At 45.8% G+C, this 24,948-nt stretch overlaps 1 protein-coding gene across 17 annotated transcripts in view; it reads left to right on the top strand.

The window, feature by feature from the left end:
* The window catches only part of CELF2 (CUGBP Elav-like family member 2), a 565,824-nt gene that overhangs the window by 500,153 nt on the left and 40,723 nt on the right, over positions 1 to 24,948 (top strand). For all 17 annotated transcript variants that reach the window (XM_025264691.3, XM_025264694.3, XM_044928249.2 and 14 more), the window contains 4 exons: positions 2,830 to 2,964; positions 11,572 to 11,651; positions 15,773 to 15,931; positions 19,662 to 19,725. In XM_025264691.3, the coding sequence (XP_025120476.1) occupies positions 2,830 to 2,964; positions 11,572 to 11,651; positions 15,773 to 15,931; positions 19,662 to 19,725 (438 nt within the window). The remainder of the gene's footprint in view (positions 1 to 2,829; positions 2,965 to 11,571; positions 11,652 to 15,772; positions 15,932 to 19,661; positions 19,726 to 24,948) is intronic.

The raw sequence follows: 24,948 nt of genomic DNA, 5'->3' as shown, positions 1-24,948 counted from the left end.
CTTGGAACCCTCTTTTCTCTGCATTGTCTTAGGAGCCACAACCAGTGTGGAAAGAGGGGCTGGTAGAAAGTGATTCTGAAGTCCACGAGCCTCCAAACCCAAGTGCTTCAGTTCTGTTCTGTTGAGTCGCTCAGTAGTGTCCGACTCTTTGCGACCCCATGAACCGCAGCACGCCAGGCCTCCCTGTCCGTCACCAACTCCCGGAGTCCACCCAACCCATGTCCATTGAGTCAGTGATGCCATCCAACCATCTCATCCTCTGTCATCCCCTTCTCCTCCTGCCCTCAATCTTTCCCAGCATCAGGGTCTTTTCCAGTGAGTCAGCTCTTTGCATGAGGTGGCCAAAGTATTGGAGTTTCAGCTTTAGCATCAGTCCTTCCAGTGAACACCCAGGACTGATTTTCTTTACGATTGACTGGTTAGATCTCCTTTCAGTCCAAGGGACTCTCAAGAGTCTTCTCCAACACTACACTTCAAAAGCATCAATTCTTTGGTGCTCAGCTTTCTTTATAGTCCAACTCTCACATCCATACATGACCACTGGGAAAACCATAGCCTTGACTAAACAGACCTTTGTTGGCAAAGTAATGTCTCTGCTTTTTAATATGCTGTCTAGGTTGGTCATAACTTTCCTTCCAAGGAGTAAGTGTCTTTTAATTTCATGGTAGGCAAACCATATAACCAGGCTGCCTTCTCTCTATCACTTGAGAGAGAGAGAAAGGAAAGAAAAGAAGAAAAAGAATGGAAACCTTCATTCTGTGGATGATAAGACTAAGGTCCAGAGAGGTCTGCTTAGCCCAAGGTCACCCATCGCCTTCCGGGCAGCCCTGGAGTGGGGACCAGGGTCCCCAAGTTGCAGCACTGGTCTCCTCTCCTGGCCTCGCCTGCCTCCTCCAGACTCATCAGAAACACAGCGGAGGGAGCGGAACCCCAGGCTGCAGAGGGGGCTGGATCCTGGTCCCCTTGTGGAAGGACCCCTGGCTGGACCCTTCCCCCTGCTGGGGCTCGGGCGTCGCTTTAGAGTCACACAACACATCTTTCAAGGCTGTTACTTCCGGCCTGGGATTCTGTGACTGCAAGCTCTTAGCCCCTGAGCGCCACCCTGTCCAATGTAGCAGTCACGTGCAGCTTTTAAATTAGTGAAAATTACGTCACAGGAAGAATTCACCGTCTCGCGCATACTGGCCAGCTTTCAGAGTGCTCAGTGGCCACAGGCGGCTTTAGCTACTGGGGTGGACATCACAGACCAGACTTCCCCCTTCCTGCCGAGCTCCCCTGGATTCGCGTTGCTTCGGAGGAAACCAGTCTGTCTCCATTACATCAACAGATCGCCCGTTCCAGCTCCTGGAAGACACAGATCACGGAGTCTGACTTCAGTACCTGAAGCAATTGGCCCTGGCAAGTCTCAAATACACTCTTGCCAGTTAGAGGATAATGAGATACTTACTGTCCAGGGAAAGAGTAAGAGAAACAGGAATGAAAGCCAATTAAATCGCAATGACAAGATTATAATACAGATATAAAAGGATCCCTTAAGCTAGGACTTTCTGAAGTACTGCTGTAGCTGGCCATTTTTTATTATTATTTTTATTATTATTATTCTAAGAGATGAAGTGAAAATGGGAACTAAGCAAGCCTGCTCCCTGAGGGCTTCTAGGACGATCTTTGGCACTCTCCTACAGAAAGCTGTGTTGAAATCCATAATAGTTCTGCCTTTGAGACTGAGCATACCCTCTTATCCTGAGCTCAAGCACATTGGTTTAGGGGGGAAATCTCCTAGGTCATCAGAAATAAACCTTCCCTGATCTCTACCCACTGTCAGCTTCCAAGGTTAGAATTTGCACGTTGTTGCCCTGACAGCCAAATGCATTTCTGTTCATCATGAATCCTACGTCCCAGACTTCCCTGGTGGTTTAGTGGTTAAGACTCTGCGCTTCCACTTCAAGGGACACAGGTTTGATTCCTGGCCAGGGAACTAAGGTCTCCCATAAGATCCCACATGCTGTGTGCAGCCACAAAAAAAAAAAAAATTGTACCTCCAAATGGACAGAATATTGTTCCTTCCTTGTACTTTTTTTTGTTATTGATGCATTTCACCCTGAGACAGAGCCCACCCCCAACACGAGATTCTCAAATAACTGCAGCCCCACTCACCTGACTGCAGTTGCCTTCGTCTTTAATCACAACGTGCAGACCACGAGTGCTGCCCTGGGTGGGGCTCTGTAGCCCGTGCTACGGACAGAAGGCCATTGCCCAGCCCCCTGGAGAAATTCTCATCCCTTCTCTCCTGTTCTCGTCTGGACCCCTGAGGACGAAGCTGTTTGAAATCGGGGAAGGAGAATGCTTTCTTCCGTCAGCGCTTTGTTAAAAGCTTTGTTGACCACTTTTTCACTCAGTTTCTGTTGTTTTTCCTCTCCTGACCATTCTCTTTCCCTGTCACTCAAGTTAGAAGAACATCTATCCCCCACCCACAACCACAAAACAAAATTTGTGTCCCTAAATACCGCTATGCAAGGGTATCACTTAGCAGTTACCCAGAACTTTACCGTTTCAGTGAACATATTACTGTTTGCTTAAAAATGGGAGGGAAAGGACTTAAAAACAGTGTTCCATGTCCCTTGGAGATGTTTTGTTAGTGTACAAACTCCTGGCGTCGGAATAGGAGCTGAGACGCTGAGGAAGGGCCGGGTGGGAGGGCAGAGGTGGCCTGTGCGTGGCCTGGGCGTCTGAAGAGTTAGCCTCGGGGCCCAGTCGGAGGTGGCGATGGAGCGTTGCCTGCAAGGAGTAAGATGAAATGGCCCTGGCTCATTCATTATTTCTATCTCCTAGCCGTGGAAGACAGAAAATTGTTCATAGGAATGGTTTCGAAGAAATGTAACGAGAATGATATCCGGGTGATGTTTTCTCCGTTTGGCCAGATAGAAGAATGCCGGATCCTCCGGGGGCCCGACGGGCTGAGCCGAGGTGAGTGTGCCGTCTGCAGCGTCTCTGCCCTTCCGCGCTAATTGGAGCCCCGCGTCCCAGCCGAGGTAGACGCAGCCCCGTGCACGGCCGGAGGTCGCCCCGAGACACGCCCCATGGGACGAACTTAGCCAGCCCGAACTTCTCACCGTGGCGGGAATGATCACCTCTTATTTCTTGAGTCAAGAAGGTCCTGGTGCCAGCATATTAGCTCAGGTTATCACTGTCAGACAGGAGGCCTCAGGCCGCCCTGTCATTACACATCGCTTTTCAGTCTCAGATTAGAGGAGATTGGGGACAGGTTGGGGAGAGACATGGCGGGTGAGAGAGAATGTGTGCCGCTTGCATCTTAGTTTTCTGACTTTCCGCCTGTTCCTGGAAGAGGTGTTGAGGGTGTGGGCGTCTAAACAGAGAAATAAAGCAAGAAAAAAAATTGCCCTGCATAGCATAGAGCAGATACAGACTCAGAGTAACCCAGCCTGTCTCAGGGTGTTAGGGTTTTAGAGCAAGGAGCAAACCTCCTGGAGTCCTACACATAGAGAGTCCATTAAGTGACAGAAATGAATTCATCCAGAAGATTGCAGGTTCTTCTTTGTCACCAGGATAGAGGCAAAGGCTGGGCTTTCCAGCACTGATGAAAACCAGCATTTTCACCAACAGTGATGCAAGGTGGTTGGAGATGACGGTTCTGTTTCCACACTTACCTCCCCCTTTGACAAGGCCATACACCTCCTTCCTTAAACCACTCATAAGGCTTGTCACCGGGTCCCCAGTCATCTAAGTTCCCTGAGTCAGCTCAGCGAGGCCCTCAGGAAGCCGTGCATGTAAAACACATTTGTCCATTCTCATAAGAAAGCTGTTTTGGCAACACAGAGAGGATTTCATTCAATTAGTGAAGTTTCCAAGGCAGGTTCCACAGGGATAATTAGAAACGTCTCTCGGGTCCCCATCTCTGGTTTCTAGGACTGGACTGCCTGCCTCTGTCCTGAACCCTGTGTTGAAAGAAAAGTTTGGGCCTTAAGTATCAAGGCACCAGTGTTCACCCACCTCCCTAGTCTTACCTAAACTCTCCACCCTGGGAAGAAGAACATGTGTTCTTTTGACTTTTAGACATAAAACTTCACGATGTCAGCTGCTCGAAGGCACAGGGAACAAAAGCTTTCCACCTGCCTCCACCCCCAGAGCCCCAAAACAAAGGGAGTGTTGAGGAAAACTATGAGAAGAGGAGGAATAACTTCAATCTTGTGATCTCTACATTTCCTTCTGAAGGTGGCTTTAAAAAAGAGAGAGAGAGAGAGAGAGGAGGAGGAGGAGGCCTGAAAATGACGCTTAGCACTCCCTGAAAAGATGGGAGTGTAAAAGCTGAGCAAGGCACCATGTCAAGCGGGGTCCCTGTGTAGCAGACCCAGTGCCTTGAGCTAATCTGTCACTTAGCACCTGTGCCTCCAGCAGCATCAGCCCAGCTGGCTCCCTGTGCTGGGGACCCAGATAGCCTCGCAAGCAGCAGGCTGCCAGGGTTTGCATCCTGGATCCCTCTGCAGCACCCCAGCTGGCTCCCTGTGCTGGGGACCCAGATAGCCTCGCAAGCAGAAGGCTGCCAGGGTTTGCATCCTGGATCCCTCTGCAGCACCCCAGCAGCCCCCACGCCAGGAGAGCTGATCATCACATCAGATCATCCAGTCCTGCTGCAGCCGGGAGAGGCAGATAGGCACACAGTCCGGGAGGGCAAATGCCTGGGGGAGATACAGCATGGCTGAATTAAATAGGCAAGAAAGACGAGAGTATTTTTGTGAACCCTTTTCTGCTGCCAGTTTAGTCCTAAGAACCACCATTCTCCCTCATTACAATTCTCAGTCACGTTTTCGTGTTGCCTTTGCATCTTTCATTTGCTCAGGTGTACGCATGGACAAGGAACAGACAGTCATAGTGAACTGTACAGTGCCTTGGAGGTCGGTGGCCCTGGGGTCCAGACCTAGAACTTCTCCAGAGAAACTCATGGGGTGCTGTCCACTCCTTTTCCTGTCTCTGTCCTCAGTTTTCCCATGAAGATGGCAGCAGTCAAAATATGTGCCCTTTTCGAATAGGGCATGGTTAGCTTCCACATTTTTATTACCTTCTTCTCTTTTTTTTGGCCACACCACAGCTTGCAGGATCCTAGTTCCTCAATCAGAAATCGAACCCGGTCCTTTGGCAGTGAAAGCACGGGGCCCTAACCGCTGGACCGCCAGGGAGTGCTCCTACGTTTTTGTAGAAGCAGACCATTCATAGGGTGTCATGGAGGCCTTGGCTATGAAGTAGGCATGCTGGACTTCTGTTCTCCCCCTACTGATTTACCAACTGAGTATCTGACTCAATGTCTCCACCTCTCCAGTGGGGGCAGTGATGGGAACAGCACCGGTGTCTAGAGATCCTCAAGCATATGGTAGATACTTCTGCAGTTGAGATTTTAAAGCAGCCAAAACTTTCATAGAAAAGAGCATCAAGACACCGTACTTGAGGAGAGAAATTGGCCAGTTCAACCTGCCATTTGGTTGATGAACCAGCACTTGGCACCAGAAGCAGCCTATTTCTGAAACAAGTTACACTTTCTTCAATATTTTATGCAAATACTGGCTTAATATAAAGAGTAGACTCCTCCTCCTTGCCCCCCCACCTTTTTTCCACCAGAAAAGTAATTTCTGAATTTCTAGCAAACTGATGAGAATCCCCTATGGCAAAAAGAAAATACTCATTTATAGTCATTTGTTCTGAAATATAAAGACAGACAGTGGTGCATTTTTCACGACTCCTGGGTACTGGGGACTGCTCCTAAATCAGTGTATTTGTTGAAAGAACAATTCTCTCTCGTGCTACTATTTTGCCTTCATTAATGAATTGCAGTTTTCAATCAAATATTAGTATCTCCCATCAGCAGCACTCCCGAGCAGGAACACTCAGCATTTCTGGGTCTCCATGCCTGTTGCTGGCTCAGCTGTTTACAGAATAAATAAAAATGAAATGAGAGATTGGCTGCTCTGAAAAGCACCTTTTAATACTAAACCAGGGTATAAAGTAGTCAGTAAGAAAGGATTTAAATCAAACCACATGATTATGATAGGGGAGAGATGCCCTTGAGTCGTGCACATTTCCAGTTAGTAGCCCTGGGTCTCCAACAGGCATCCAGTGTCTTTCCTCCTCTACTGCCGTGTCAATAGTTGACATTCCTACCTGGCAGGTTAGTTACGCTGTGGTTCCTCCAGGCTTGTTGATTCAGTACCCCTGCCCCACGTGAGAGTAGCTGCCAAAACTCACACTTATCAAGTCCTATGATACTTTCAGTTAGAATCACTGTTTAAAAAAGAAAAAATCATGACCTCCATATAGACAGGAAAGACTGTTTTAAAGGCCCCATAGTTATTCACTGGCACCCAGATCTGTGCCGTGTTTTGAGACAGGACTTCCCATGCTGCCCTCTCCCTCAGGGAAACTGTCGTGTCTGCACGTGGACGGCACCTGCCAGGCCTGTTGAAACGACCCAACAGACGTCAGGACTCTGCTCACTTTACACCGTGTGCCCACATCTGAACATGCATCTTCTTTGGGGGCAGTAACCCATTCTGCCGTTTTGGGAAACCTGGTTTGAAATGCTTTTCAGCCCCTCATGAGATTCAGATCTTTCTGCAATGGCAGATCTGCCTCTCAGGGCCCCCACGTGAGCCTTCACTGAGAAGCAGGCCAGATTCCACAAGCCCACCCATGGCAGACCAGACAAGACGTCTGCTCTTAGAAGCACAGCCTCAGACTGCTACACCAACACATACTGGACAGTGTAACCTGAGCGTGTCCGTTTCCTAAAATACAAACATTCTCACCTGCGATCCCACGGTCAGATTGAATGACTTGGGTACGATCTGCCGGGCTTGCTACACCGTGGCAACGGAATATCTAACTCAGAGACAATGAAGGGGTTGATTTCGTTCTTCTTTCCCATGAACTGCAGTCAGATCTTCACTGCCATTTAAGGTAACTTTCTGCTTGTTTAAGAGTATTCCAGCTGTGTTTATGATGTTCCAACATTCTCCTGCCAAAACCCTTGACAAAGGAATTGGCGATATTTTCAGGGATGTTGGTGAGCACAGTCTGGATGCAGCCATTATATCCTCATTTGTTTTCATTATATCTGATCTGAAATTTGGGGGTAGGCTTTTGACTTTTAAAACATGTACAGGGAGAGGACTCAGTTTTGATCGTGACATTTTAGTCATGTCCACGTGGTGCCCAAACGTTCAGATACATGGGAACCTGTGCCGGAGGCCTCCTGGGTTATTAGCTGCATCTTGTCATCCTACCCAGGTGGCTCAGTGGTAAAGAATCCACCTGCCAATGCAGGAGATGCAGGAGATGTGGGTTCAGTCCCTGGGTCAGGAAGATCTGCTGGAGTAGGAAACGGCAACCCACTCCAGTATTCTTGCCTGGAGAATTCCATGGACAGAGGAGCCTGGCGGGTACAGTCCACAGGGTCACAGAGTCAGACGTGACTGAGAGACTGAGCACGCATGTCATCCTGTTCTGGATACTCTTCCAGTCTCATCTCAGGGGTGAGATTTTGCCAACTCTGAAGTCCTAGCCTTCCCTCAATCTCGGGAGCCATGAATGAACGATCTGTCCATGCCAGTTTTAAATAAACAAACCTGACCTTAGGGTTGTGCATCATAGTATTAATTCTGATGCTCCAGTGTTTTACTCATGGAGTAGTTTAAATCCTGCTCAGAAGATACAGAGAAGAAAACTGGCTGTGCTAAGATCTTCCTACAGCTGAAGAGGAATTTATAAACAGGTTTTCCATAAGCTGACATCTTCTCATGCCACACAAGTTATCTTAAATTATGCTTCCTTCAGTTGAAATGAAGTGGCTGTTGCTGCTCTTTCACAGAAGCAGCAGAAAACAAGAGGCCTTGGCATCATTTTATGTGCTTTTAAAAGTGCTAGTGCCTCTGCTTTTTTCCTTCCTTCCTTTCTTCTTTCTCGCTCTCTCTCTTTGGTGCACAGCAAGAACTCATCTAGTTCTCTCAAAATTCCCTTGCACCCTAGAGAAAAGGTAGAACACCTGAGTTAAGACATCCTTTCAATCGAAATGACAAGTGTAATAGACGGGGACCAAAACCCACTCCGCGACAGGGCTCTGTGCTCCCCTTAGATCCTGTCTGTAGGAGGAAATCACTCTGAGAAACCTTACCCCAGTCAATCATTCATCTATTCCAGTGGCAGGAAGACAGCCTCACCGTCATAAGAGAAATTCAACTCCTTTCTTTTCTATTAGCAATCTCTGACACTCTGAAAGTGGAGACAATAAATAGTGGCAAGGTAAATTACAGGTTGGATACATTTACAGATGGAATTTTTGCCTTTATTTATTTATTTTTTGTTATTATGTATTTGGAAGCTTTAAGATATATAGGCTGTCTTACCCACCCTACCACCACCACCAAAAGTAGCTTCATTATCCTGGTACCAGTATTTTTTCCCCAAAATCGAAGTTCTCCTGCATTTTGCCAGCTGTGTGACAGCCTAGAACAGTTGAGGGCTGACCCTGTAAAATCAGAGCACTTGTCCTGTTGAAACCCAGTGGACTTCACTGTACCCAGAAGCTCACTTGTAGAAAGAGAAGGGGGACAGTGGACCTAAGACATTTCTGTCCAGTGGAAAGTCATCTGATTGCCTTGTGGAAGAAGGCGCCATCCCATTTTGACCGTAGGCACTCGAGTGACCCTGTGTTAGTGAAAAGCCACAGATGTGAGGGCTCACTCCAAAGCCAGTGTCTTCCGTGGTGCTGAAAACAAAATGAATCTAGTCACAGGACTACCCACACCCTCCTGTTTTAGAGACGTTGCAAAGGTTAACAAGCTACCAGCCCGTGGAACATCTGGTTCTGAAGTTGCTTGACTTTATCCAGAGCGGCAAACAGACACGTGCTCCCCTTTTATAAATGACACAGTCGTTTTTCTCCCTTAAGTAACTGAGCACAGCACAGAGCGTGGAACTTGACAGAGCCCCTAGGAGACAGGTTTCCTCTCACTGCACTGCTGCCGACAGAATTAAAAGGTTAAGGAAGTCGTCAGATTTGTCAGGTCATTTTTTGGGAGGGGATGAGGACTGTATAATTAGAGGCATCAGTCAAGCTTTTAATTGCAGGTTTCATAGCGCAAAGGGCAATGAATGGTTCAAGTTTATAGAGAGATCACTTCATTGTTCTCCTGCTAGAGTTTTCTTTAGAGACCTGTTAATTGCTAGATCTTTCTCCTGAAGTTAACAAAAGTTCTGCTTGCTCTGAAACTGTAGTAAATGCATATACTGTGCCTTATTGATTTTTGTTGACATTTTACATGTTTTTTTATGCATTCTGAACCTCCGCTTGGACACTCAGTTTGGCACATGCCCCCAGATAATAAGAGCAAAGTGAATGAAGCAGAGTTAGCCCATGGTTTCAGATCTGCCTCCATTAGATGATTTCCTGTGCCTCTCCTGCAGTCTCCAGATAAGAAAGAAAAATCTCCCGGTCTTATTTCCCCTGCTAATAGTGTCAGTGATAATCACAGTCTTCAAGAGATATTACTTTGAAACGGATGGTGAATTTGGGACTCTCTCATCTTGGAGCTGAGTACATTTCAGTATGGAGCCAGCAGAGGTCCCGCCGTAGGTCTCTCACGGCATTACACACATCATCTCATCTAGATGCCTTAGAGGAGGCCGCCCAGCTGCTTCTGTTGATGACAGAAACCACAGCCAGTCTAGATAGAGGCACCACGCTCAAACAGCTTCACCAGCTGCTGTAACGTCGGAAGAACTAAGGAATAGCGTGGCATTCTTAGTGAGCTAGACTGCAGGCTTCATTAGGACAGCTTAACGTAGAGGTGAATGAGATGAACCTCCCATGTACTGAGAGTTTTTGTGTATTAAAACTTACCGCATGATGCAAAAAAAAAAAAAAAATGCATTGACTTTTTTTCATGACTGGATGTTGTTGTGCTTTGGGGGTGTGGGCAGGCATTGCTTTCTCTTATTGCTGTTGGATGAAAAAGTGCTAATACAGTATTGACTTGATAATCTCACCAGGTACACATGCAGAGCAAACAGAGAAAATGTATTCGATGGCCCCCACAGTGACTCCCATGCACCGAGCCACGCACTGGTTGTTGAGATGTAGAGTTTTCTGCTTGGCTTCTTGGCCATAGAGGCACCCATCTCATGCAGTGGGTGCCAGAATTCCACTTCTGTGCGCTCACTCTGAGATGACAGGCTTTGGCCCCTCAGTGTTTAGATCTGCTTCATTTGCAAATCTTTTTAAGTAGCAATAATAATAATGTTTTGAGGCAATTGAGTGGAACACTAAATTATTCTCTGATACCTAAGTTCAAACTGTGCAAGGCTAAAGAAGCTGAAAATCAATGCACTTTTAAAGTCATTAGAGATCATAAGTGAAATAGTCTGCATTGCTTTAGCTAAGCTTTTAGTGTGCCGTGGTATTATTATAAAATCAGCCTGAATCTGCATTAATTTCACAGTCTTTTTCTCTGAGAAGCCCAAGGGTGCATGATAAATAAAATGTAAATTTTAGAAGGCAGTGTTTTTATTAGTGGAAAGGGCAGTGAGCCATGTAGTTGGAGCGGTGACCTGCATGGTAGCTGACACTGCCACAAGGAGTCCTATGGATGCTAGTTATTTTACAGCCGGAAAAAAAAAAAGAAAAAATAGCCAAGGAGGGTTCAGTGGGCCTCAGGGGAGACATTCAGAGAAATGTGCCTTGTCTTGTGTATGTTCCACTTGAGGTCCAGTCTCTGATAGAAACCGCAAGTTGCAACTTTCAGAAGTCATGAAGATTTGATACAAATAACAAATCCAATGCAAATGTTTACATTTTACTTTATATGCACTGTTGAATATTCCCAGAGTAATGGCGCATTTGTTAATAGGGGGTTTGTTTTTGTTCATCATTAACAGTTACTAAATAGTTTGTACAGGATTTGGGTATATTTATTTGCATTTAAGTAACATGAATGTGTATTTATACATATATCTAATTTTTAAACCACCCAGAAAAGATGAAGTATATTTATTTGCTGACATTTCAAGCTATTGGAATCTCTTTGCTAATTTGCCCCGGGTGTGAGGATTTTATTATTGGCTGCTTAAAAATCAAGGCTCCCATTTGCAATATAGAACCAGAATGGGTGGATGCCCTCAGTCATGATAGTCAGCCAAGGAGAAAATGTAAAATTGCAACTCTTTATTTTAGAAAATGCAAAGTAGGTCTTGCGCATTTCAAACCTGTGGCTAAAAAAACTTAAAAAAAAAAAGAGTACCCAGCCTCCTTTCCCTGGACTGCATTCTAAAAATAAATAAACTAATCCATCAGTAAATCTCTCTGCTTTGGTCAGATTAGCAAGTCAGCACTGTAAGTAAAAAAGCAACATGAGATTAAAACCAAAGAGAGAAGTTGTTGATTTCATGTACTACTGAGAACAGTGTCGTCCTGTGGCAGTTCTCGTAGACTGTGTTGGTTTAACAAGCGTCCAAACCTTTTGTCTTGTTGTTTTTTGTCTTTCCTGCTCCCTGTCCCCTTGTTTCCCACAGGCTGTGCGTTTGTCACATTTTCTACAAGGGCAATGGCACAGAATGCAATCAAAGCCATGCATCAGTCTCAGACCATGGAGGTACTGTATCATCTGCCCTCTCTTTGTTTTCTTTGTGCAAATGGTGGGGAATGGAAAGCGATTCTCTCCTGTGTGGATTGTTCACATGACAATCACAGATGTAAACTTTCACCACCTTTCTCTTCATTCATTCATACTCCTCCTCCCTTAATCTCTCTCCCCCCGCCCCACTTTCTTCTCCCTCCCTCTCTCTCTCCTCTCTGAGTTTTTCCCCTAATGACTGGAAACGCACCTAGTGAAACCTTCCACTTGCTCTGCATTCTTTTCTGAGCCTTTTATTGCGGTGGCCCAGGTCCTGCCATGTAAAGTTCATGATGCCATTTAACCCGGGCATCTTTGTGCCCCTCAGGGAACAAGCCCATTGGCCAGCCGCCAGGGTGGGATGGGTTGAACGCTAACAGCCCCCATTCCAAATTGCAGTGGGCCCCGTGCTCAGTCACAGCGTTCTTTCATTTCTTTTTGTCTTCTTTTTAAATGTGAGGTCAAGTGACCTTTAATCAAGACAAACAATTGTTTTGGCATCAGCAGTGTCGGAGAAAGTTAAGACTTCTCCTACAAGACGGAACCAGCGCAAATGTTCATGTATGAGAGCCGCCCCCCCGCCCCGAAAATTAGATTTGCCCCCTTGCTAAAAAAAAAAAATAAAAACAGTAACCAAGAAACGCGAAGGCTCCAATGTGATCTCCTAACGAGAGACACAGTGGCTTTGGGGGAAGAGAAATACGCTGGCATGGGCCCACAAATGTAGACGACGGCTCTGTCCTTTGAGTCTGTGATTCGGGTCATGGCCTTTCAGGATTTTGCACAAAAGCATTCCAAGAGTGATATGCAGTTCCTTACTCTGTATTGTCTGATAGAATCCTTTGGGAGTGCATGTTCTGCTGTATCATGTAAACTGTATCTTTGTGTATGGGTGATCTTTTCTGGAGGTGGCTTTGTACTATTACCTCAAGTTATGTTTTTCATCTTTTGAAAGAAAAAAAGAATTTTTTTTTTTTCAGTTTTATTTAATGTGCCAAAAGTTCTCTATTGTTTGAGCTTCTTTTTTGCCTCCACTTTTGCGGGGGGTTTTAATTTTTTTGTTGTTCGGTTTTTTTTGTTTTATTTTTTTTGGCCATGCTGCATCTCCCGAAGCATGCCGGGAGCTCAGTGATCTTTCTGGGTCTTGTTCTGTGGGCAAACTTTTTCTAGGGAGCAGAAGGGTGGGTGGAAGTGTGGGGGACGAGAGTGTGCATGGCATTGTCATTCAATGTTTACTGTACTTTTCTGAGTTTTGATAGCATTGCAAAGCCTATTGTCTTTTTCAGACTTCCTTTTGACTTCAGTATTCCTAACATACCTTATATAATCACTGTGTTTTCCTTTCAGTGCAATGCATTTTTAAGGCACTCACACCCCCCTACGTGAAGGCAAGCTCAGGTGAAAGTCGGCCACAATAAGAGAGAATTAGCGGGATTTGAAATATCTAGGAATCCAGTCTCAAACAACAAGCAGTTACACATGTGATCATGCATTTGTTCCCCTCCCACCCTCATCCCCCGCCCTTCTCTTACCTTGGGCAGCTCCACTACGGTGGATCAGCCTGGTTTCCAGCTGCAGATCAGCCTGGAAATGAAAACAAAAGGACTGTTAAGAAAAAGAAAGTCTTGATATACATATGTGTTTCACTCTTAAACATTTTTATTTCCTGTGATGGAGTGATCTGTTCCTGATGGGTCTCACCTTAGATTATTTTTTTCACCCCAGCTATCTCAGCCCTGTTGGAAACACTGCCGCCCCAGTACCCTCACCCAGGGCTCCCCACCCGAATGGGAGGACTGTGTTCTGTGCGTCCCTACGGACGGAGAACACGAGAAAATACAGCAGAACTGGGTATGAACCCAAACCGAAAAAATAACAGGCTCTCAGAAGGAAAAGAATTTGCTATAGAGAATGGGGCGTATTTATTCTTCAGAAGTCGTTTATCCTTTGTTAATATCGCTCTTATCAGAAATCAGATCTGATGCACTTGTTTTTAAATATGGACATCCATGCTTAATCAGAGAGGCCCTTAGACACTAAAATTTATTGTTTAATTCAAAAATATTGACATTTAAATGGAAGATTATCTATTATGCAGTCTCATTAGAGTTGTATAACTGAAGTTTGTTTTCTTTTTTTTTAATTAATGACATTATTTTTAGGACTCTGGCTCACATCTTCAACCAAGATGTATGATCTAAGAGATACAAATACAAAATGATGTGACTGTTAAAGTTTAAATGAACACATTCTTTAAAGAAAAAGAAGTCATTAATTTTATACGGTACCTTGATTTTTCCCACCTTCCTCCAATCTCTGCCCACCCTCTTTTTCCCTTTCATAATTTGTACAAGTCATTTTTTGAGCTATAATCATTGGCCTGATTTTCTGCTTTTATATCATTTTCTGGTATTTAAGGAAGAAAAAAAGTCAACCATAAGAGAACTGTTAGGAGGAGATGCTATAATTTGTTACAGAATGAATTTGATAGAATAACAACCCTTTCCATGCAAAACTCTTGCTCTCTGTAATTTCCATCTTCAAAGTGGTTTTGCTCTCTTTAAAATGATGAAGAACTAAAATACAGAGCAGACAAAGAAAAATAAAGTAGAGATTTTTTTTTTAATGGTGGAAATGTTACTTTTATTTAGTTTATTGACTCTTAACATCCTGGGTTGTGACTCTGACCCCCAGAGCTGAAGATCAATCCACTGGAGGTTCAACAGCCAGTCACCTCACTTTTCCCACATTTTGGGGGTTAATAACGGGCATGATTGCCTCATCTATGCATAGCTCCATCCCCAGGAACTACCCAAGGTGACAAGAAAAAAAATGCAACTTTGTTTTCTAAGAGAAAGAAAAATTAACCCAAAGGGAAGGGGAAAGCTCATTTAAATAGGAATATTAAATTTCTGATAGAAGAGAGAGTCTGTTATCATGCTGAGTTTCAATAAAAGTTTGTTTTTTTTTAATCACTTGGGTAGAATTAACTTCTTTTTTCTCAGCAAAATTTCACAGCTTTAATTGTGATGGAATGTGTAGTAAGCTGTATGGAGAGGGAAACCAATTGGTTTCCACTGAGTGTTTACCAAGTGGCGAATGTTGAAAAGTGATTTTAAAAGGAAGTCCTCCTGCCTGGGGTGTTAGGCCCTTACTTTCCCTAAGGACCACCTCCATCTCAAAGATGCTGGTCCTGTTATATAACCTATGGCCATTTCTAACTCACTACCCCTGATCCTGCCTTTTAAAGGAAATGAACGTGAACAGAAGCTCCTAGAACAGCAAGATTGATTAGGAAAAGAAGCCAAGTAGAAATATCCACCTCCCATTTGAAATCTCCACCTCCCTGGACTAGAACACAATCCTGATATTTCATTTTTGGTTTGCAGTAGCCTGGGATTAGTGATAGATTAGATGTGGTAGAGAAGGAGGAGACCTTTCTAAAAACATGGGGACAGGGACATCGGTTCATGCCTGCGTTCCCTGAATATCTCCTTCCTTCATCCACGTTCCTAAAAATGAAACCCACTGCTCCCAATTATATTACTGGGTCGATGTAATTCCCACCATTCCAAAGTTTAAAAATGCTTAACTGAGCATTGGAAAAGAGTGGGGGAAAAAAAAAAAAAGACGTGAATGACAGGCACTCTCACTCCCATTACGTCTCCCCCTCTTCGTGCCCTGGTTACACATAGCAACAGACAGACACACCACGACGAGTCCATCTTTCAGACAAATGAACCATGAAGCTTAATTAAGGGCCAGTGATCAGGTCTCTTGTCCCTGAGGAGGTCCTGGGATGGTGGAAGGAAGACCCCTGAAGAGAGAAGGCGAGGCAGTGTAATAAGCAGATCACGAGAGCAAAATGGCTTCTTCAAGCACCAGAGCCCCAGAGACACCAGTGACAGACCCTGGAATAATATTCTGTTGATGGTGCTATTCAGAGAAGACGAAGGACCATCAAACCACTTAAAAACCAGCCCGGCTCGGCCCCTCTGCTGCAGTCGTTCAGAAAGCTAGGCCCCACGCTGACTGAGTGTCCCGAGCCCAGTGGACCAGGCTGTAACCCCCTCTTCACTTTCCGCTGTGTCTGACCACAGGGCTGCTCTTCACCGATCGTGGTGAAGTTCGCGGATACGCAGAAGGACAAGGAGCAAAGGCGCCTCCAGCAGCAACTGGCGCAGCAGATGCAGCAGCTCAACACTGCCACCTGGGGGAACCTGACGGGTCTGGGCGGCCTCACCCCGCAGTACCTGGCGGTAAGTTCCTGGGGGTGGGGGGACGTGGGGTCCCCAGAGGGAGAGAGAGAGCCCCACCTCTGGAACTCTTCCAGACTCCTGTTCCCTCAGTACACCAAAAGCTCAGCCTCGGGACCCTGTGAATGCCAGGAAATTCTTGGCCTCGATGCAGAGTTTTTCCAGGTGAAATTGATGAGCATAAGGATGGACCCTTCGGTCTAGCTAGATGGAGGCTGAGCTGGGCTCCACAAGGCTGGGTGTTAACCAGTGTTCCAGCATCAACTCCTGCATCAGGAGGGGGGCGGCACGCTCCCCGCACTGTGATTTAAGGTCCCCAGGCAGCCGTGGTCTGCCCGCTCTCTATGCCCGGGGCAGGGCGTTCCTCGGCAGGACCTAGGAGGGAGACTCGTGGAACTGTCCTTCACTGGGTCTTCCCAGTGAACTGAAAACTGAAGTTGATTCAGTTCAAATGTTCCTTTGTTGGAAACCCGAAACTCAGATCCCGTTTCAGGACAAATAGACCCTGTTCTTCCAGCCATCCCTTATAGTTCATTGTTTCTAAACTTTCACCTCCTTTTTTGTTTTTTTGCACCTTTGTGCTGCCCATTTCACTTTGCCACTGTCTTTATTAAAATGCCAGAGTCAAAACCTAGGACCGTTCCCCTGGTAAGATCGAAACAGCACGAGGAGCGAGCCCTAGTGTGAACTTCAAAGCATCTGTACGTAGCTTGAAAGTGGTGGAAGGCAGCTCATACTCTAAGGTTTCGCTTGCTTTTGCTTGAACTAGTGCCAAACCATGCTTCTCTACCCCACTTTTCTGCCGGGCTACATATTAATTAATGTAATTTTATATTGTGCATTTGGGCCTTTGATTCTAGCCGCTGTCTGTCCGTGTATGTGTGTCCTAATTCTGTCCTGACCTTTGAACTGTTGCCCTCAGGATAGTATGACCCATGAGCTGTACTTTGTAGCAGAACCCATACTGTTCTGCAAAACAGCCCTCCCTGTAACCTTGAAAGGTGATCCCCCTGCTGCAGGTGAGGGAAAGGAGCGGCTTAAAGAGGTTTTGTTACTTCACCCAAGGTCGTGGCGCTGGTGGTCAGGCAGGATTTCAACCCTCTGTGTGCTCTCTCCATCCAGCCTGGCTGCTTCTCCAAGGAGTAGTGACTCATATTCCCTTTTTATTTTAATATTTACTTGTTTGGCCACGTCGGGTCTTAGTCGAGGTTTGTGGAATCTTCGTTGTTATCACGCAGTGTTTTTCATCGCCGCGCACAGGCTCTCCAGTTGTGGTGCTCAGGCTTAGTTGCTCCATGCAGGTGGGATCGTAGTTTCCAGATCAGAGATCACACCCGCATCTCCTGCATTGCAAGGCAGACTCTCAACCACTGGACCACCAGGGAAGTCCTCCCTGATAGTCCTCCTTTACCCACCCTCAGGCCTGTCGGGGTCTGACGAGCAGTAACTACTCATGACACGTCTGCGTGTCTTGCGGGAGAAGCATGCCTCTCCTGCCTTCCCCTGAATCACTGATAGAAGCAGTAACCGAGTTTGCTGTCACCTTCTAGCCATTTTTCCATCTAATCCACAGGGACCCCGTGTGAAATTTCCTCGTGTCTTGCCGAAGTAAAATTGGTGAAATAAAACATAAAATAAATTATCTATAATTTATATAGTTATATATTCATATATCAATTATATATTTATATAATATATTAAATATGAAATAAAATATAACATTTTTTTATTGCTGAAATAAAAAATAAAAACAAGGTTTTCTATCATAGGTTGATGGCAAGCTCACCTTTTCAGAGTTTCTAAGAATCCAGCTTCATGTTCCACTGTTTCCAGGAACCAGGACCCCTGTGCCTGTCCCAGTCTTCTGGCCCCACCCCCCAGCACCTGTTTTTTTGTGTTGAGGGTAGATTCTGACTCTGGCTCACCAGAGTGTGGTTGTCAGTGGAAAGAATCCTTGGGTTAATGACCCTCCAGGTATTGCAACTTCCTCCAGTATAAATTATTAATCCCTCAAAGTATCTTCAAAGCTAATTTAATTTGACTGAACTTCAGTTTTTAAAACATTGTGCAGAGCTGCATTCTCTTGCAACCACAAGAGAATGGGAAACCTGAGAAATCAAACCAAGAGAAGGGATTTCTCTCTGTCAAAGCGGATCATCCCTGGCTTCCCCTCTGCCTCACTCTGTGTGTGTGTGTGTCTGTGTATGTCTGATATCTAGGTATCTGTTACACCGAATCCAGAAGGATGAGTGAAAGGTGTATTCCTGTTTCTGATAACTGCTCACATTAATCCCCATAGTATCGTTGCAGCTAGGACTTGGGTAGAATCGAGTCAGCTGCTGCATGGCCGTTTGTGAGTCCCGTACCATGGTGGAGTCTCCTCCTGCTAGAGCTGAGGAAACCGACACTTAACCTGCCCGAGTGGCAGCTCTCTCCGTTAGGCTGCGCAGAGCTCCAAGTGAATGATGAGAGCCTATTTTGTAAATAGTGAATTCTTCTGGTTCCTCCTCAGCTCACAGAACCGTGGCAGTTTTTTAATAGTAGATTTGGTGAATCTATGCTTTTGACATCCATGGACTTCTGAGTATAGGAGACGGCCCCACACTCGCCCCAGGGTACAGACTGGAGCTATACTGATCTACCAGAAGGAGGATATCAGTAAGTCTAGTCACACACTCAGCGCAGCACCTAAGTGAAAGTCGCTCAGCCGTGTCTGACTCTTTGCAACCCCATGGACTGTAGCCTGCCAGGCTCCTCTGTTCATGGGATTCTCCAGGCAAGAATACTGGAGTGAGTTGATATTTCCTTCTCCAGGGGATCTTCCCGACCCAGGGGTCAAATCCGGTTTCCCCGCACTGCAGTCAGGTCTTTACCCTCTGAGCCACCAGAGAAACCCTAAGTCAACCTGTTATTCAACTTATTTGGACGAATAAAGGAGTTCTTTCAAATGGCAATCACATGCCTTACCTTGTGCTGCCCACTGTTTCTCCATGAGGGATAAATGTACTTCTGGAAGCTCCAGAGACAAAATGCAGAGACCTTTTCACAGCTGTCTTCATTTCTTTTTAGAAGATGCTGATATATTTCTAATAATAGCATCAGGGTATATAGCACCAGATAGTTCTAAGTTTTGACAAATAGTATGTTCCTCTGTGCCCACAAAGTCCACCTTAAAATGGTTGACCATTGTCTTTATCCTACAGTTATGTAGGATAGACTGTAGCTGTGGAGCTGTGAATAGATACATTTCTCTCTGTAGGTGTCTCAGCCGTTTTTCTCTTCGTCCAGGAGTCGGCGAATCTGTGCGTTCCTAATGAAGGTTGTAGGACAGGGAGCTGTGAAGGAAAGCGGAGGAGACCCAGGGTTGGACCCTGATTGACAGAGATGAGTTACGAGAACTACTAAGCTCCAGAGAGATAGCATTAGTCACGCCATGTTGGATTCCATAGATTTAACACCTGGTTGTTAAAAATTGTAAATTGATGAATTGTTTAAGGCAGTGACGTTATTGAGTCTCCCCGGTGTCTGGTTACTTAATAGAGATTAGACATTAATATGGATTTATGGCTCCAACACTGGGAACCTTTAGCCCGTTAAGAGGCAGCAGTAGCTGACTATTTGAATGTAAAGGGAACTGGATGTGCCCCTGTGGACGTGGCAAGTTCCTTTGTCCTCAGCTGCATTTCTTTTTGACAGCACGTTTCTCTCTTTTTGGTGTTTTTTTTTTTTTCAGCTTCTGCAGCAGGCCACCTCCTCCAGCAACCTGGGTGCATTCAGTGGCATTCAGCAGATGGCGGGTAAGTCATGAGGCCTGCCTGGCCTTTGGACCGCTCTGTTGTCTGAATTTGGGATGGGTTCAGAGGGTGAAGAAGACGGGGGAAAGAACCACAAATCTGTCCTGTTGGCTTAGGTGTTAAACCTTAGAGTAAGCTGCTCAGAAGTTGATTTTCTATCCCTGGCATCTCCAACAGTTATATAACAAGAAAATTGGGGGCTGAGAATTCCTGCATAGTACCCTCCAGAAAGTGGAAAGTGTTAGTCACTCAGTTGTGTCTGTTTGCAACCCCATGGACTGTAGCCCACCAGGCACTTCTGTCCATGAGATTCTCCAGGCCAGCATACTGGAGTGGGTTGCCATTTCCTTCTCCAGGGGATCTTCCGGACCCAGAGATCGAACCCAGGTCCTCCCACATTGCAGGCAGGTTCTTTTACCCTCCAGAATTGTGTTTATTTTTTCTTAAAGGGTTTGACTGCTGGAAGGTGGGGAAGGGGGAGGGGGCGGATTTCCAGCAAGAGTCGTGTATCCAGGGCAGCCACCATGATTGACGTCCCTCTAAAATTTTAATAACAGGCAGTCAATAAAAATGTTTTGTCCTCCATAATGAAAGCCAGGCTTGCAGACCTATCTCTGACTGATACCATTTCAGTCCCTTGATAACCACAATTAACAGGGGTGCCTTTTTTTTATTTTTTATTTTTTTTAATTTAAAAGAATCTGAGCTGATAGAATTGTGCATCAGAAGCTTTTATGGGAAAGTGGAAATCTTCGTTGTGGGGAGGAGGGGGGCAAGGTGGGGGGTGGGGTGGGAATCACAGTGGGACTGAATGTGAAAGCCAGCCCCTGAAGGTTTTCTTTTGATAATGAGTTGTGTTGGTAGTGACCTAGGAGCAGTGATTAGTGAAAGGTGGTTCCCGCTGAATCACCTTCCAGGCTGATACCCTGACCCCTGCGGTGAATCAGGACATAGGGGCCAGTAACCTGCCGCGAGGAACAGTCAGGAAGCTTCTTCCTCAATTCCAAAAACGTCGAGGAGAGTGGGCGAGGAGAACAGATTGTTGGCATATTAGAGGCAAGCCCAGTTGCTTCCATCAGTGACACCCTGAGTCAGTGAGATTAACCCAGGACATGCAGACTCTAAGCCTGATTTCTTTATCTGTCACTGTGAAAACTCCTTTTTTCTCTTTTTCTCCTGAATCCATAGCCTGTGTTATTATTTTTCTTCTCCTTGTGTCACTTTGAACGGAACTGGAGAGACTTGGCATGAGCACACTCAGATCCCTCCTCCTGTGCGTCCTGTGGTGGTCAGCCCCGCCTTCCGTGGTGGCCCCTGGGGCTAAACTGTGACCTTTCTGACAGGGTGGACTGGCCTGCAGTAAGAGCAGCGCTCAGTTACTCGTGGCCCTTTAAATCTGCAGGCACCTCCCATCTATTCTGTCATAAAACAGCTTTGGGATTATTAGAAAAAATAGATGTTAAAATAAAAAGTAGTGAAATCATTCAGCAGAATGTTAATGAACACAGTTGAGAAAGCTGGCCTCGGAGCTAAGTATCTCCTTGAACGGTTGATTTATTTTTAGTTCTGTGAAAGGGGGCTGGAGAGACAGAACTTAAATATTCAGGGAGTTTTCTACATTTTTAAAAAAGAGAAAACCTCCGGATTGCACACTCTGAAAGAAATGTCAAGATGCATCGTGTTTTCCACCAAGGCAGGATTTTTCTTCTAATCAGTTGGAACCCCCTGCCCCCAAATTCAGAATTAAGAGTCTTCCCTTAGAGGAAGCCTCAGGCTCTCCCATTGCCGTGGTTAAATTATGCAGAGAAGGTCACTGGGTCCCGAGGCTGCTGCCAGGCGTGTCTCTCCCGTGGACAGGGTGCCCTGCCACTCTTCATTAGGCCGTGAGCCCGCGACGCACCAGCTCGGGTCAGGATGTTGGCGTGTGTGCACCGCGCACTCATTTATCAATGGAGGGTACCTGGGAGTCACCTTAGAAGGTGTGTGGCGCAGATGGCTAATTTAAAGTCAGTCTGTAAATGCACTCGGCCTTCCAAAATACCCCTTTCTTGAACCTTCAGTGTGAAATCCAGCACCAAGGCTGCCCAGGCTGTGCAGTCAAAGGCCGAGTGTCCCATTTTCTGCTGTCACCTTGAGTAGTGAGGACTGAGCATGGGGGTGTCAGGGTTCTTCTGCTTCGCCATTTCTGTAACAGGTGCCCTTCATTCCTATGGAAAATCAGGAAACATTATGGTATTTTTTTTTTCAACCAAGTTCTGTGGCCCCCGGCTCTTTCATTGTCTCCCCAAAGTAGGGCTTTTCTCACCGTCAGTCACCTAAACCCATCCTGGAAAGCAGAGGGGTCATGGGGGTCCTTTCGTGGAAGAAGGTTCCCCCACACACTGAATTGTGGGAGGGGGCCCCTCTTCCCCGTTTCCCTAAAAACCTTCACTTCCTTCCCCTCCTCCCTCACCTGTGAATTCTCTTGAAGCATCGACGCTGAGAGGGTGTGGCCTCCTCTAAGCGGCATTTGTGGACTGTTTTGGGGCTGCTGACAAGTGAGTAAATTTATTATTTGGCAGGTGCAAATTTACGTTCTGCATACAGTCCCAATGAAACTTAAGTGAAATGCCTGGTTTTTGAATTAAGAAATTTGACTTTAGCTGGACATCTAAGCCACAAACCGTTCCATAAACTAACAGCAGTATCTTTAAGAATGACTTGTTAAAAAAATAAATAAAAGTTAAGAACCAAAGAAAGAAGAATGAGTTGTGGAAGGTTTGGGGTCAGCAAGTGGGTACAGTGTCCTGCGTGTTACACATGAGTGTGGTTCTCACCACGCTCTCACCAAGAGGTGCCTCATCCCAGACCCCTCCTGGGGCCACAGCACCTGTAAGCGAGTGAGGCTGTGGAAGAGCGAGAGCAGTGCCCAGTCGCTCAGTCGTGTCCGACTCTTTTGTGACCCCATGGGCTGTAGCCCACCAGGCTCCTCCATCCATGGGATTCTCCAGGCAGGAATACTGCAGTGGGTGGCTGGCCATTTTCTCCTCCAGGGCATCTTCCCAGCCCAGAGATTGAACTTGCATCTCTCATGTCTCCTGCATTGGTAGGTGGGTTCTTTACCACTAGAACCACCTGGGAGGACCCACGTTCATGTCCAGAGAGCCAACTCCACGTGGCAGACTCGAGTACTGCAGCTGAGAGCACCGTCCACAGACGGTGAATGTCATCTGGGAAAGCAGTGATACTGTGTTGTGAACAGCTCTGAAAACAGGGTCTGTCCTACAGGAAACTGAGGTGTCTCACCACAGTCTAGAATGTCTCATCTGAATGAGGAAACATTTTCTGTTTGAGGAGAAAATAAAGCTGGAAAAGGGGGAAAAAAAAAAACAAAACAAAACAACAACAAAAATTAGGTGACAGGTTTCTAAAGTAGTTACATCAATAAAATCAAATGAGACATCAACGATATACTTATTCTTAAAAAAAAAAAATTTTTTCCTTTCAAATTAAAAGTAACTTCAGAAGTGTTTTATGATTTTATGAAAGGGAACCTTTCCTAAATCTGACATATAAAAAGCAGAGAATATAACAGTAAGGCTGTAATCTTTATAAGCTGACTGCTTTTATGTGCATCCTTTTTATTTTTTGTGCATCCTTCAAGTTGATTGATTCTACTTTCCCTCTTATCACTTGTGATAAAAATTTGTCCATTTCCCACTCAAACTGTGATAATTTTTCCATGAATTTCTGAAATCTCCCTAACTTGGGGTCTGAGTTCAGGCCAAGAGTCTGGATTTTTCCAGAAAAGAAAGAATAAGGGGAAACTGGTTTTTCGGTCTTCCGTTTCTTTATAACAACGATCATCTGAAAAAAGCATAATGTTAGAAAAATGAGGGTAGTATTACACCAGTTTGCTTTTCACAGAGCACCTTGAAATAATCCTGGGGTTCATCCTCACACTTTACAGCACGCCAAGGAGAACACCACCACCGGTTACTACGTAACAGTTGGAAAAACCGCAGTAGGAAAAGGACGAGGAAGTGGTGTTACGTGGATTAGGATACAGCATTCCCACATATTGCAGCAGCTCTGTGACATAGGGACTCTTAGCATCGCATTCCACAGGTGGGGCAACTGAGGGTGAGAGAAGTTAATGAACAAACTTGCCCAGAGTCACCAAGGTAAGAAATGGCGGATCTGCATTTCAAACTGGCCTGAGCTCCCTGTCACCTCCCCCGCCCCCGGCCGTCACTCAGTGCACCGCGCGTCCACAAATCCAGGTATGGAATCACTCAGACGAATGAAGAGACCAGCCAAGAAGCAAATCTGAGCCGTCAGTGAACAATGCACAAGAACCCCAAAACTGCTCCAAGAGAAGCAATCCAGTGTCGGCCGCAGGAAAACCTCCTTTCATTCTGGACAGCGTCACAGATTTATCAGGGGGTGGTTTTCTGCTAGAGGAAATGTTTTTCTAGGGTGGGGGGGCTTGTTAGTAAGCAATTGCAGAGATTATGAAGCGGTGGCCTAAAAAGAGGATCTGATGACAGACAAAGGGAAAACTGCTTCGCTTGACTTCCGACAGTCAGAAGCATGTAGTAATTCGCTTTCAGAATCTCTGGCCTAAGTTTCCAACGTCAGAGGGAAATCATAGCGGGCAAGTATCTGTCTGAAAGAACCACATAGCAACTTCTGTACTGGTCGGAGATCCGGCTCAGAGCAAAGACGGTCTCAGCGTGTCTGTGACGAGCGGAGAAGAGGGAAGACTTTGGCCAAAACTGGACCTCGCATTGGGGAGACACTTGGGAGGTGTGCAGACTGGACCCACAAAGGCCCCAGGTTCTTCCCAGAGCCCAGCCTCCCCTCCTCCACACCCTGCACTCCCTGCTAATAGTCCTTAGGAGAATGCGAGAATGCTCCATAACCACCCATCTGTCACTTTCTAACAGACCTGATTGGCAAGCGCTGGTAACAACTGACATCTGTTCTCGCTTATTGAAATGCAGATTTATGGTAATTGCTCTGAACAATAAGACACAGAATTACCTAAGGTGAACATTCAATTAAATTTTCATGCCCTTCTCCTTATAAATAATTTTTTTTTTTTTTAAACCTTCAGTTTCAAGTAGGCACAGTGTGCAGTCTTTGGTACATACTTTCCTCGTTTGGAGAAGGGTTGTCTTTTCCAGAGTAATGAGGGAAAAGTGGAACCCCTGTATGCCCAACTTTTTCCGCCCCCAGCCATCT

Source organism: Bubalus bubalis, chromosome 14 (genome assembly GCF_019923935.1).
Source record: "Bubalus bubalis isolate 160015118507 breed Murrah chromosome 14, NDDB_SH_1, whole genome shotgun sequence".
Lineage (NCBI taxonomy): Eukaryota > Metazoa > Chordata > Mammalia > Artiodactyla > Bovidae > Bubalus > Bubalus bubalis.
The sequence above is the reverse complement of the archived record's forward strand: the minus strand, read 5'-3'. Positions and strand labels throughout refer to the sequence as shown.